The sequence below is a fragment of the Arabidopsis lyrata genome (genome assembly GCF_000004255.2).
Source record: "Arabidopsis lyrata subsp. lyrata unplaced genomic scaffold ARALYscaffold_6, whole genome shotgun sequence".
In the NCBI taxonomy this organism is placed as follows: Eukaryota; Viridiplantae; Streptophyta; class Magnoliopsida; order Brassicales; family Brassicaceae; genus Arabidopsis; species Arabidopsis lyrata.
In genome coordinates, this window is record NW_003302550.1 from 23409131 (window position 1) to 23423221 (window position 14091).

The 14091-nt window shown below is 37.0% G+C and overlaps 5 protein-coding genes across 9 annotated transcripts; 3 read left to right on the top strand and 2 right to left on the bottom strand.

Moving 5' to 3' along the window:
* The first annotated feature begins 225 nt into the window (after positions 1-225).
* On the top strand, positions 226-1946 carry LOC9310958 (B3 domain-containing protein At4g02870). 4 transcript variants are annotated; one of them, XM_021022663.1, is made up of 5 exons: positions 226-765; positions 851-1000; positions 1094-1315; positions 1411-1688; positions 1820-1946. In XM_021022663.1, exons 1-5 carry the CDS (start codon positions 357-359, stop codon positions 1874-1876), a joined length of 1116 nt encoding a protein of 371 aa, XP_020878322.1. In that variant the 5' UTR covers positions 226-356; the 3' UTR covers positions 1877-1946. The 4 variants fall into 4 exon arrangements, with proteins under 4 accessions (XP_020878322.1, XP_002872806.1, XP_020878321.1 ...); XM_002872760.2 differs by having other exon boundaries at positions 1411-1946; XM_021022662.1 differs by having other exon boundaries at positions 226-750; positions 1411-1946.
* Positions 1947-2302: 356 nt separating this feature from the next.
* LOC9308876 (uncharacterized isomerase BH0283) lies at positions 2303-4156 on the top strand. The gene is made up of 6 exons (XM_021022666.1): positions 2303-2411; positions 2490-2690; positions 2832-3134; positions 3322-3483; positions 3598-3681; positions 3773-4156. Exons 1-6 carry the CDS (start codon positions 2319-2321, stop codon positions 3878-3880), a joined length of 951 nt encoding a protein of 316 aa, XP_020878325.1. The 5' UTR covers positions 2303-2318; the 3' UTR covers positions 3881-4156.
* Positions 4157-4265: 109 nt separating this feature from the next.
* Positions 4266-8058, top strand: LOC9308877 (phenazine biosynthesis-like domain-containing protein 1). Its single transcript, XM_021022667.1, is given in 8 exon segments — positions 4266-4814; positions 5013-5077; positions 5189-5221; positions 6544-6564; positions 6746-6943; positions 7024-7144; positions 7147-7173; positions 7176-8058. Coding segments are annotated over 7 exon segments (657 nt in total). The 5' UTR covers positions 4266-4814; positions 5013-5038; the 3' UTR covers positions 7394-8058.
* An 87-nt stretch (positions 8059-8145) lies between these two features.
* On the bottom strand, positions 8146-10075 carry LOC9308878 (small nuclear ribonucleoprotein Sm D1). The gene is made up of 4 exons (XM_021022670.1): positions 9964-10075; positions 9753-9829; positions 8487-8678; positions 8146-8397 (listed from the first exon to the last, which is right to left on the bottom strand). The coding sequence occupies exons 1-4, from the start codon at positions 9975-9977 to the stop codon at positions 8330-8332; spliced, it is 351 nt and encodes a 116-aa protein (XP_020878329.1). The 5' UTR covers positions 9978-10075; the 3' UTR covers positions 8146-8329.
* Positions 10076-10341: 266 nt separating this feature from the next.
* On the bottom strand, positions 10342-12108 carry LOC9310959. 2 transcript variants are annotated; one of them, XM_021022669.1, is made up of 6 exons: positions 12040-12108; positions 11745-11843; positions 11569-11658; positions 11235-11394; positions 10779-10868; positions 10342-10669 (listed from the first exon to the last, which is right to left on the bottom strand). In XM_021022669.1, exons 2-6 carry the CDS (start codon positions 11835-11837, stop codon positions 10551-10553), a joined length of 552 nt encoding a protein of 183 aa, XP_020878328.1. In that variant the 5' UTR covers positions 11838-11843; positions 12040-12108; the 3' UTR covers positions 10342-10550. The 2 variants fall into 2 exon arrangements, with proteins under 2 accessions (XP_020878328.1, XP_020878327.1); XM_021022668.1 differs by lacking the exon at positions 12040-12108 and having other exon boundaries at positions 11745-12014.
* Positions 12109-14091: the final 1983 nt, after the last annotated feature.

The window sequence follows — 14091 nt, forward strand, 5'->3', positions numbered from 1 at the left end:
AAGAAACAAAAGGGTAGTTTCGGTAATTTGATAGTTTTTAGACCGCCGTCGATAATTATTATTGGCGTAGGCCCAGTAAATATTAAATAATGCTGGCCCAATACAATAGTAGAAATACTTCTAATTTGGGCCTAAGATAATGCTGGCCCAAAGTACTCCACGGTCACTAGTATATATTAATTAACGACTCTCGTCACTCGCGGTCTCACTAATCATCCCTCTAACAGTCTCTCTCTCTCTCTCTCTCTACAATCGTTTTAACGATAACTCGCCGACGAAGAAGAAAACGAAAAAGAGTAATAAGTCAAGAAAGATCACTAAAATACTCTTATCTATTTCGATACAACGAAACAGAGATGTCTCTCTCAGACGATCATTTATCTTCTACGGGGAAGAATCGAGCGCGTACGAGTCAAGAATCACGAGAGAGCCCTCAAGGTTCTTCTTTCTTGCGATCCAAGGAAACAGAGACGTCTCTCTCCGACGACCCTCCACCTCCGAGGAAGAAAAATCGAGCGCTTACGAGTCAAGAACCACGAGAGAGCCCTCAAGATTCTTCTTTCTTGCGATCCAAGGAAACGGAGAAGAAGAGTCAGACGAGTATGGGCCAAGAAACAGAGAAGCCGTTTGTTTCTCCGATTAACACAGATGAAGAAGTCTTTAAGGGATATGAATCGTACAGGGAAAACCCAGATTACTACGACAGTGACAAAATCCTTATCAACACTGAAAACACGTTGAATCCTTATGGTGACATGTTCGAAGGTTCTTTCATCAGAAACTATGTATAAGACATTGCGCAGAAAAACCGATATTTTCTCTGAATACCATTACTTCTTGGGTGTTGCAGGTTCTCTTGATTCTGCAGGGTACATTGGTTCACAAAACGATCATGATGCGCTCGAGATGCCAAGGTTGACGTTACACAACTCTGGAAGTCAAATTGGTGTTGGCCTTATTAGACCTGACATGGAACAAGAATTCTCCACAGAAATGCAGGGTAAGTAAAGTCTTTATTCCCCCTTGACCTTGTCGGATTTTGACTTGTTGTGGTTGTGAGGTGAGTTTATTATATGTTTGTTTACCACTTTAGGTGAAGGATATGGGACAAACACTTGTGGCCCTTGCGAAAACAAGATTGATATTGCTGCTGGTTCTGTTGGAAACATTGAATCCTTGATGAACGCAGAAAGAGAGAAAGAAAAGATTGTGATGATCCCTACCCCTGGATTTGTCGACAACTCTGGAAGTCAAATTGGTGTAATTGGCCTTATTAGACCTGACATGGAACAAGAATTCTCCACAGAAATGCAGGGTAAGTAAAGTCTTATTCCCCCTTGATGACCTTGTCGGATTTTGACTTGTTGTGGTTGTGAGGTGAGTTTATTATATGTTTGTCTACCACTTTAGGTGAAGGATATGGCACACACACTTGTGGCCCTTTGGAAAACAAGATTGATATTGCTGTTGGTTCTTTTGGAAACGTTGGATCGATTATGAACGCAGAAAGAGAGAAAGAAAAGACTGTGATGATCCCTACCCCTAGATTTGTCGAGGCACCACAATGGACCATAAAGAAGAAGCTGACCCAGTACGATACTAATCCTCATTATGACAGACTTATTCTGCAAAAGAGCTCCTTTGATGAGCACATTGGAAGACATTTGCCTAAAGCAGATTACCAAAAGGTAGTAGATAAAATCGGAACCACGACTGTTAACGTATATGACTACGACACGGACACAATGCATGAGCTGCGTCTGGAATTAGAGAAAAGCTATGGTCTAAGGAGTGGTTGGCTGGAACATTTTGTTCGCAGGAGATGCTTGAGGCAAAACGAAGAGATTGGACTCTTATGGGATTCTTCTGCTTCTAGGATTCAGTTTGGCGTCATTTCTCGGCGTACGAGACGAAAGAGACAGACTTATAAATAGAAACGCAATTTACCAACTCCCAGAGGAAGTGTTTTTTCTTTCTTTTTCAAACATTTCTTATGATAGGTTTTTGTGTAGCCATCTTGAGATTTTGATGGGTCGGACATAAACCAATGTATGATATATCAAATCATTAAAAGCACTTAATTATCCCTCTTTCTTATGTTTTTCTTACAGCCACTTTTATAATTCTCTCTTTTGATAAAATCTATCTTAAGCAAGAGTCACAAAGATAAAATGTTCTCAAACCCTAAACCCTATGCATTTGAAGATACAATCTTGAAACACAGACTGAGCCAAAAATGTTGACAATAAGAAAAACAAAATCTGTTTTTATGTTTTAATCACTAGTTTAAATGGTGGGCCATCAACTACATTATTTGTATGTTGTTGTTTGCTATCAAGTCAAACAAAGAAACATCACTTTGCTCAGAAGATCAAAAGATGGGGAAGAAGAAAACTGTGAAGTACTTTGTGGTAATCTATTTGATTTCTCTCGAATTTGTTTTTTTTTTTTTTCAGATTCTTGACTAATGAAAAATATGGTGTTGAAAGGTTGATGCTTTCACTGATTCGGCTTTCAAAGGCAATCCAGCTGCTGTTTGTTTTCTCAACGACGACGACAACAGCGAGAGAGACGACACGTGGCTTCAGTCTCTCGCCGCCGAATTCAACATCTCCGACACTTGTTTTCTTACTCCCATCACTGGTTTCGATGCTCGCTTCAGTCTCCGGTGGTTTACCCCTTTAGCTGAGGTTTCACCAACTATTTTGACTTTTGTTTCTTTTTAAAGTTTTGAACTTTAGATTGAGATTGATCTGAGTAAGTTGTATTTTCTTGAATTGGAGAAATTTAGTGAGACCCTTTTTGATTTGGGGTTGTTTATTGCTTTGTAGGTTGATCTTTGTGGTCATGCAACTTTGGCATCTGTTCATTGTCTCTTCTCAAATGGTTTGGTTGATTCAGACATGGTTGAGTTTGTCACAAGATCAGGGATTCTTTCAGCCAAGCGTGTTTCAGATACTTCAGAGCTCAATGATGGTGACGTGAAAGGAGGATCCTTTTTGATTGAGTTGAATTTCCCTGTGGTTACAACTTGTGATATTAATCTCAGTGATGTCTCCTCTTCTATGATTACCAAGGCCTTGAACGGAGCTACCATTGTTGATATAAAAGCTACTGCGACAAACAACATCCTCGTAAGTTTAAATCTTTGGTTTTCCTTTCAACATTTTTACTTGTTTTGTCTCTGATTTCTAAAGTTTGATTCTTTGTATTCATGTGTGCTCATATAGGTTAACCAGCTACTCTGGAAATTGCATTAGTAGCAAGCATCCTTAATCTTTGTTTGACTTTCGATTTACTCTCTTATGCACTTGCCTGTAGGTTGTGCTTCCATCTATGGAATCTGTCACTGAATTGCAACCAAGAATGGATGATATATTGAAATGCCCCTGCGATGGCATAATTGTGACAGCTGCTGGTTCTGCAGGATCGGCCTATGATTTCTACAGTCGTTATTTCGCTCCTAAGTTCGGAGTTGATGAGGTGAAAGAGTAGCTGCAACTTACTATATGAATATAACTATCATTACAGTCTTTGCTCTTAGGATTGAACAAAAGAATATGATTTCTTCTGCCTGAACTGTGTCGCCTTTTTCAGGACCCTGTTTGTGGAAGTGCACATTGTGCATTGGCACATTACTGGAGCCTCAAGATGAACAAATGTGATTTCCTAGCCTACCAAGTAATCTCTCTAATCTCTTTAAATTTTTAAGTAGCGTTTAGTGCTTCCTAGTTCCTAGTGAATGATTTTGAGTTTCTGAAATTTCTCTTAGGCTTCGCGTAGGAGTGGAACAATTAGGATTCATCTAGACAAGGAGAAGCAGAGGGTTCTCCTGAGAGGCAAATCCGTGACTGTGATGGAAGGCCATGTCTTGGTTTGATCTGAAATGATATACTGTGTTGATTGACTTCTGCTACAAGACAAGCTCCTTCCTATAATGGAATAACAATAAATTTACTATTTTCAAAACAAAATAGTGTCAGCTGACTGATCCCACCTTGCATGAGGTGTGGTACTCGTAGGAGCCACTGATAGGATATGTCTATGTTTACTGACCATGTGTGTTCATTTGTGTGTGGCTACTGTCGTTGTTACAATTACTATCACTGTATTTCCCTTCTGGTCAATTAATTAGATCTTGTTTGATTTGATAGAACAAAAACACGTTCTTTACCCTATTGCTACTGCTGCTGCTGCTTCTCCTGAAGGATATGCTTATGATTTCATTAGTATAGGTGTCGATGAGATTAACAAAATTAGTCTGCATTTTCATCTTATGTGCACAGAAGCCATGAACCTCATCTTACCTATGTTAATTGGATTTTTTGTTCATATATTTCTGTATGTGGAAGTGTACATTACATAATATTTACATAGTAGAATTCATCATTTCATTGAGAACCTTGATAGAATCAGAAACAGAGGCTACAGAGCCATATGTACGTACCCAGTACCCTGAGAAACAGAGGCTACGTTCACATGAAATGTTATCTGTAATACTCATTAGGCAACAATCCTAATCAGATGCATTTTCATTAATTTTGCAGATTCTTACTTTGCCTTTGATTGGTTTCCCCATGCTTTGATCCACTCGTAGTTCTGTGAAGTATTCCATTTGTGGAGTAAACAGGGCATTAGAGTTTATTTGATCCATAACCGTTGTAGTTGTGCATAATCACCAATCTTGTAAATCTGTCAGATGTATTAGCTTGTGAATGTCGACCATTCTCACTTCTTTTTGTAGGCGGATCTTTGTGGTCATGCAACATTGTGGATTTGTCACATTACTGGATCATAATATAGGAGTTGATGAGGTAAAAGAGTATCTGCATTTTAACGGGAAAAACCAATGACTCATATGATCCAACAGTTCTCTTTCGCCACATCTTTGTCTTACCACCACTCACAGACAATTCATTTGTCTTCCCAGTTCCCATATCAATCAATTTTCATTTTTTTGGTCTGGGGGATTCTTTCATTATTAAATAGAACGTGGAACACCTTGTTTCTAGATAAAAAAAGGAAGAAGAGGAGCTATATGGCCATGCTCGTGAAGATGCCTGTGAAGTATTTTATGGTAATTGTATTTTCTTCTTCTGTCTTCTTTGTTTTTTTTTGTTTCTGGTAATGTACTAGTGTAACTTCCTTCCGTTCTTCTTTGCTCTGAGTAGTATAGAAATGTTTTCAGCTTTTCAAGATTGATAAAGATGTTGGTAAACAGGTTAATGCATTCTCTGAGTCAGCCTTCAAGGGAAACCCAGCAGTAGTGTGCTTTCTCGATGGGAAGAATGAGAGAGATGACTCAGCAGCAAGAGACTGAAGCCACACTTCTTCCAATCCTCTCGATCCTGCTTCCACCTAGCAGATTGTTTTGTTATTCCAATCACTGCTTCCAATCCTCTCGATCCCCCACACTTCTTACTCCGGTGGTTCACCCCATTCTAGAGGTTTTGTTTCTCTTTTCCCCATTACAGTTTTAGCATTTGAGATGATGATAATCCAAAATAATCCACAGTGGAATATCTTTGAAGGATCAGTCTATGATTTCTGTAGTCGGGTCTTTGACCCCAAATTAGGAGTAGATGAGGTTAAAAACTCTAGCCTGCGTGCATTTTCATATTCTTTGGGAAAATCCATGAACCAAAAGTCTTTACTTTTGCTTGGTTTTTTGTTCCTTCAGGATTCTGTTTGTGGAAGTGCACATTGTGCACTAGCACATTACTGAAGCCTCAAGATGAACAAGTGTGATTTTGTCGCTAACGCGGTGATTCTTCTTTCTTTGTAACTAACTAAATTTTGAAGCTAAGAAAGCAAACTCATAGTTTACAGAATCAACAAAAAACAATTCCAGGCTTCGCGTAGGAGTGGAACATTGAAGGTTCATTATGATAAGGAGAAGCAGAGAGTCTTACTCACTGGCAAAGCTGTGACAGTGATGAAAGGCTCTATCTTAGTTTAATCTTGGAAAAATATGTTAGCATTTTGATTCTCGAACCCCTAAGTTTGGCAATAATGTAATGGAAGGCCATGTCTTGGTCTGATCTGATATATTGTTTAATGTTTTTCAAATTGTTGCTGGTGTCAGCTCACTTCCACTAGGATCCATGTGATAAGATATATCTACGTTATTGTTTATTTTCCATGGATTTATTTCCTTTTTTGTGTGGTTACTAATACTATAGCTAAAAGGGACAACCTCTATCTTAATTCTGACAATCTTTGGGACTTTCTTTTTTGGGTAAAACAATTGGTAGATCTTGCTTGATTTGTTATGTAGGTCTCGATAGTTTGTTTATGGTTTGCATATATACATAACTTATGCTGAGAGTGTTTTATAATTCAAAAATGTGAAAGAATTTATTTTTTTTTTGAAAATTTTAATCATGTTAACCCGTAAGTGCTAACGCAGCAATCGCTTTGGAAACAATTAGAGGCCTTATTTCTCGAACTGTGTGCTTGATGTATCCTGTATATATTGTATGTCAAAGTTAAAAGAAGAAGATATTAAAAGAAACAAAAGGAGATATGGCCATGATCTTGAAGAAGCATGTCAACTACTTTGTGGTAAATCTATCTCTTTCTTTTCTTGTGTTTTCTTTCTGATTAATCTGGTAATGTAACTTCCTTAATGCCCTTCTTCAGTTTGAACTTCACGTACTTCAAGTTTTCTTCTTTATTTGTTTTGGTTGAGAAATGTTTCAGACTTTAAGCTTCTCAAGATCAACCAGCTTGTTAATAAACACAGGTTGATGCATTCACTGATTCAGCCTTTAAGGGTAACCCTGCAGTAGTGTGCTTTCTAGATGATGAGAGTAAGAGAGATGACGTCTGGCTTCAGTCTCTCGCCACCAAATTCAACCTTCCTATGACTTGTTTTCTTATTACCATCACCGGCTCCAATCCCCCTCGCTTTATACTGCGGTGGTTCACCCGCTTTGTGGGGGTCCTGCTCCTGCATCAGTCTCTCATTCATTTATGATTTCAATTCATTTGGATTACTGGTCACAAACTCTTTGTTTGCAGATGGTTATTTGTGGTCACGCAACCTTAGCATCTGCTCACATTCTCTTCTCAAATGGTTTGGTTGGTTCTGCTGATACAGTTGAGTTTTTCACCCAGTCGGGGATTCTAACTGCCAAAAGGGTCCGTTGAGTGACGGTGAATCGAAAGAAGGATCGAATTGAATTTACCTATGATCAGAAGATGTGAGTACAACTCCAACGATGTCTCCATGTTCTCCAAAGCCTTAAACGGAGCTACCATTGTTGACGTCAGAGGAACTACAACAGCTAGCACCATCCCTGAAGCCTTGAATGGAGTTGCCAAGGCAGCTTCAACCGACAAAATCATCGTATGCTCTTCAAGAAACTTCAAAAACTATTACTTATATTGAAAACAGATTGACCTGAAAATGCTCCAATTTCTTTCCTCATCTTTATATGACTGAGAATCCGGACAAAGATGTATTTCTATAATGAATATTGTATTCATGATCTGATTACAGGTTGTGCTTCCATATTGGGAATCTGTCATTGAATTGCAGCCAAGAGTGGGTGATATCATGAAATGCCTCGGCAAAGTGATGATTGTTACCGCTGCTGCTCCTCAAGGATCTCCATTTGATTTCTGCAGTCGACTCTTTGCTCCTAAACTAGGGCTCCTAAACTAACCTGCACTTTCATAGGAGCAACTCTTCTCTTCTTACTTGTCGTAGCCACCAACAAAACATCAAAAATCTTTACCTTTACCTCTACCTCATTTGATTGGTGCTTTTGTTCCTTCAAGACTCTGTATGTGGAAGTGCACATTGTTCATTAGCACATTACTCGAGCCTCAAGATGAACAAGTCTGATTTCGTTGCCTATGCAGTGATTCCTCTTTCTCTGTAACTAACTAACATTTTGAAGCAAAGAAGAAACACATTTTACAGAATCAACAAATTTGTTTCAGGCGAATAACTTAAGGTTCATTATGATAAGGATAAACAGAGAGTCTCGCTCGCCCGGAAAGTTGTGACCGTCATGAACGGCTCCATATTAGTTTAATCTTTTGACATTTTCTCAAATTCTTGCAGAAAAAGGTCAATGATTTTGCTTTCTCGAATTCCCCAAGTTTTTTCAGATTCTATGTAATAAAGTGATGAAGTCAATAATAAAACGATATTGAGAGCTGCGAGTTTGGCAATAACGTATCAAATCTCAAAATCATGAAAACTTAAGAGATAACAAGAATTTGTCTTAATGACACCAAATCTCACTACAAGATAGATCTTTTACAATCCTGCTGTTACAAAACAAAAAGGACCAAACTTTTGATCACTGCAAAATGCTTAACGACCACCACGTCCACGTCCACGGCCTCTTCCACGACCACGTCCACGACCTGGTGGAAGCTTACCTGATACCAAAGAGAACAATAAAAAGATGAGTCTAAGCAAAAAAAAAAAAAAAAACCAAAGGAGTTTAGAGAACGAAATGTTTTGTTACCAGCAGTTGGCTTTTTGGGCTTGATTCTTGGAGTGTCTTCAACCAGCAAAGTCTCGAGATTCAAACTGTCTGGAAGAATATAATAGCGAATGTTGTTTCCCCTGACACTTAAATGGTCTAATGTAACTGGATTCTTCCCTTTCAGAGTGAGTTTCACAGCTTTTAAATGAGTGTTCATACTAACATCTACACCTGCATTAAGTCATCACAAGTAGATCATACCAGTCAGTGAGATAATTGATAATTGCATTCTAAACAAGATGATGGCAGAAACAGGAAACGAAACCAATCATTAACAGCAGAGACCACTTGTACTGGATAAGGTAATCAATCAGTTGATGAGACTAAAAGAGAAGCTGAGACAAGAAGCCACACGGTAACTGTTCTGTAAAAATTCAGAGATTTTCTTTAGAGGGAAAGAGATAAGAGGGACTTTCATGTGCTAAATCTAATCATCTGCATTTGACTCGACCAGTATATCAGTCAGTTCTTGCAAACAAGAGGGTTAACACCAACAAAACATTTCTAGGTCAAAAATTAAGACTCAGCTAAACTTGAAATTCTTCAGATATTACCACTAATAACAGAATTACGCCTCAGAATTTGTGAACAAGAGAGGTCCATAGTGATAAAGGGAGATACTAAACAAAGTGATCAAGTTTGAAAAAAAAAACTAAAGTATTTCATAAAAAATCATGTGCTAAACTCACTCCCATGGGCTTCGATACATGTTTGTTCTGAGATAGTATTGCTTATGGGTGATCATACTTTCAGAAGAACTTAAGCATTCTCATACACCCAAACTATAAAGCAAAATCAAATGTATCATCTGCATCTGACTAGACCAGTATCATTCACTTCTTGCAAACAAGAGAGTCAAAACCCACAATGCATTTCTAGGTCAAAAATCAAAACACAGCTAAATTCAAATTCGATAGGCATTATCACTAATAATAACAGAATTACACATCAGAGTTTGTAAATTCGAGAGCTCCATTGGTTACAACCATCAAAGGAGAAACTAAACAACCTCATAAACCTCGATACAAGCAAAATCTTGTGTATTCATCTGCATCAGACTCGACCGGTGTCACTAGGGTTAACACCAACAAAGCATTACTAGGGAAAATACTCTAGCTTAATTAAACCTCAGAATTAGTGAATAAGCGAGCTCCCATCGTTTACAGGTCTATGCAACAAGAAGCATCGTAGATTTTAAACAAAACCCTAAACACCGAATAGAGCTGGGTTTTAAGAGAAGCATACCTGTAATGGTTCCATGAACAATGGTTCCGTTCTTAAGCTCAATTGAAACTGTTTCGTTGTTCAATTTCATCAAAAACCTGCGAAAAAACCCGATACGAAATCAAACATCGAAAAGCATGAAAACAAAGAGAAATCTCAAAATTTCGAAGCAAATTCCATTAAACCGAAGAAAAAAAGAGAATCCGAGTAAGAGGGAAACGAGTAATCAGACCTAACGAGCTTCATGGTGAGAGAAGAAAATTAGGGCTTTGAGGAGAGCTCGATACAGCAATGGCAAGAAGCAAGAGCGGGAGGAGAAGAAACAAAAGAAAAATTGGGGATTTTATGTTTTAACAAAAAAAGTTGAAGACTCTGTTTTTAACCGACGCTCTCTTATTTCTTAGAATGTTTGATTATACCCCTATTATTTTATATTTACAGAAACACCCATCTCAACTTTTTTTACATAATGGACTATTATTTTTTATGTTACATAATGGACTATTCTTCATTCGGCCTTCTAGCCCAATAGTAACGTTGGTGTTTGAATCCATTAATGATTGGAATCGATCCAATTTCCCTAAATCCATTAATAATTGTGACAACTAAATTATGCAAATTGAAAACTGAAAATATGGATATTACATTATGAATATACACAGTCTCTCAAACGGGTTGATCTTATTTGGATTTTATTACTAATCCAATGGTAACCAAGCATACAACACAAAATAATCTTTCATTTTATTTTATTTGATTCTACTTTTCCACATTTAATGAGTTATGTTGGTCAATGGCACCAACAGTCGGGTCGGGGCATCAATAGATCCATTCCTCGGGGAGAAGTTTCTCCGGCGAATCAATCAGATTTTCTACTTCAATGTTCATAGGTGTTGCCAACATTTCGTTCTTCTTCTTCGAATCGTTTTCTCGAATTTCTACATTCAATACAAAACAAAAAAAAAAATGTTACAATTTATACCTACTTTGTAATATATAACGTGATGCATTTAAATAGTGGTTGAAAAAAAATGGTTAGAGAAAAACCTGGACGAGGAGAAATATGGATACCGTTGTTGTGAATGTTAAGATTGAGTGCTTGAACTACACGCGTCGGGAGAAGCACCGGCGAGCAAGCTATGACAAGAGAATTTTGTTTTCATTAATCAAAAATTTATATACATAAAACGCCAACAAAACACAATTTCTTTTTGGTGTATAATATATGCTAATAGATAGAAAAATGGTAAGGGATGCATGTATAGGCCTAGAATCTCGTAGTTATAAAAAACAAATGCATTTCTTATAGGTTCTAAGAAAAAAAAAAACACCCTAAGGACAAAATGTAAGTTAAAAGTGTTGTCAATCTTCATATCATAATTTAAACATGAAACTAAAAGAATTTTAGTATATGCATTTGGTAAAATTGATTTTATGTAATTGAAAACATTATGCACCCTTATTTGTTCATACATAACTAGTATAGAGTCATTAATAAATAACCTGGTTTTTTGGTGGGCGGATGAGAGGCGGTGGCCGGAAGAAAAACTCCGGTGCCAGAAGTTGTACGGCCTGGCGACACCAAGAAAAATGCTTGCATACGGTCCTGATCTCCTTTACTCCTTTGCCAATTGCTTTGGTGCTTTTTTCTTGTATTATAGTTCTTCAACACACAAAAATATATATACCAATATTTGAGTTTCGAAAATATGTAAGATATGTTTAAATACAGAATTAAATACGGGATACGTATGTAATAATGTCCATAACGATAGTTTCTCCAATACCGTTAAGAGACTGAAAAGAAAAAACCTTGAAAAAAGATTGAAAACAATACCAAAGGAAAAGTTTGCCTGAGAGGAGGTGCACCGGGCCGACGGAATTCACCGCTGCCATGGTGGTGGTGGTTCTTGACATATTTCTGCAACTGTATGAGAATTTAATTAACAACTACGAGAAAATTTTAATAACAAAATCAAATAGAAAAACTTGGATATAAGATGATATATAAACCTGATGTTTGTTGGAATGATCAAACAATGGATCTTGAAGAACATGAGAGGGTGACCATATTTGCCTATCCTTGTGACCGATGATGTCACCCATTTGAAACTGACCAAAAAGAAAATTGAATTTCGATAATTAAAATTTCAAAAATATGAAACACTTTGAATCAATCTTAGAAGAAGAACATTGAGAGAGAATCAATGGAAAGGTTTTCTTTGTTGACAAAGAAAAAAGAAAGAAGAGAAGAGGTCTTGATATCCCCCAACTTCTGACCTGAATCTTAACTATAAATATTACTCACGATGGGTTTGGAAAGTAGAGGGAGAGATGATGACGACGAATTGTTTGGAATGCTAATTATTATTTTTTATAAGATAGTAATTTTAATGCCGCCATTCAAGTTTTCTTATTTATAGAAAATTAATTGTTATGTTGACAACAAAAGAAGAGTTTCAATGATTTTATTATTTGAATTTGGTTTCATCATTACTACAAGGATAAAACGAGAGTTACACACGCTTTCATTTCAAATTTTCAAAACAAAACAAAATAATCATATCATTTTCTACTTTGGAAAGTGTGTTTTTTACCAATTTTCACATAAACCGCAAGGTAACCGTGAGGTAACGCCAGCACTTATCAGAGATTATGCTATCGTCATATTGGCAACGAGAAAGAATGTCCCCGTTGTTGGGCTCCGGAAGAATCCATAAACCATCTTCTCTTCGATTGTCCGCCTTCGAGGCAAATTTGGGCCTTATCACTCATTCCCACCTCAGGGCACATTTTCCCCAGAAGTTCCCTTTTCTATAATTTCGACTTTCTTTTCTGGCGTGGGAAAGAATTCGGAATAGAAGAGGAAACTTTGGAACTCTTTCCATGGATATTGTGGTATATCTGGAAAAGTTGTAACAGATTTTGCTTTGAAAACTTCAAAGAACCTCTTCAGGAGACTCTTGCCTTGGCTTTACGGGAAGCCTCTGTGTGGAAGAAAGCAAACATGAAAGAAGCAGCAGATCCCGAATCTCTTGCCCGGTCGATTCTACTTCCCGCGTCCTTCCCCAGGATCTCGGAATGTCAGATTGATGCTTCTTGGTACTCGGAGGACTCTCTAAGTGGACATGGTTGGGTTTTAGTCGACCAAGACCGTATTCTTCAGCTCGGCTTAATGAGCTCGAGAAGGAGCCTCTCACCGCTCCACGCGGAGATTGATTCTTTGCTCTGGGCAATGGAGTGTTTGATCTCGCTAGGCATTACCAATGGCGCCTTCGCATCTGATTGCTCGGACATGATATCTATCGTAGACAACCAAGACGCTTGGCCATCTTTCGCAGCAGAAATGACCTCTTTCCGGTCTCTCGTTTGTTTTTTTCCGTCTTTTAGCATTAGATTTGTTCCTCGAAGTTTTAATACTCGAGCAGATTGTTTAGCTAAAAAAGCTCGGGCTAGGAATAGTCTATTTTCCCATGTAAGTTCGTCGGTTCCTGATTGGCTCTCCCTAGCGGAGAATCTCTTTCCGATATCTTAATAAAAATGGTGTTTGAAGAAAAAAAAAAAAAAAAAAAAAACCGTGAGGTAACGCCAACATTAATGAAAACTACTAGATTACAAATATTTTTACTATATAAAGTTTTACTATGGAAAACTTTTTTTTTATGCAATTATTCACATAAATCGTGTAGTAACCGTGAGGTAACACCAACATTAATGGAAACTATTAGATTAGAAATATTTTTTCTAGATAAATTTTTACTATGGAAATATTTTATGTTAATTTGAAATTATTTGACTGATTTTTCATCTCAAAATATTTTTAAACTGAGAAATTCATGCATCAAAGTCCATGCTAATCTCTCAATTTTTTTTTTTTTCTCTGGATATTTACTTCCAAAAGAATTAGAATTATTTTATATTGCATTCTTATATTATTAAATTATAATGTATATAGTTTCTAAGAAAGATTAAGGAGGTCATGTCGGGGAGTGGGTTGAGTTGTATTAAGTAAACGCCTTCCTCGAATTTTTAATGACATTTTTATGTTTAGTGCTTTAATTCAAACTAGATCCGGATCCGCACGTACGTGCGGGGTTTTGGTAACATATGTTTTTGAGTATAAAATTTATGTCAATTAGGTTTTGAATGTGTGTATCAATTTGAATTTTGTATGACTATTTCAAATAGATTTATGTAACAAATTACAGGATTGAATATATTAGTATTGGGAACAAATCAAATCGTTCGAGAAATATGTATTTCGGTATATTTTTGTATTAAAATATAGATGGGTAATACAACACATTACTGTGTTTATTTTATTGTTTTTGTAACATAATTAGTGTGTTTAGTACTTGGT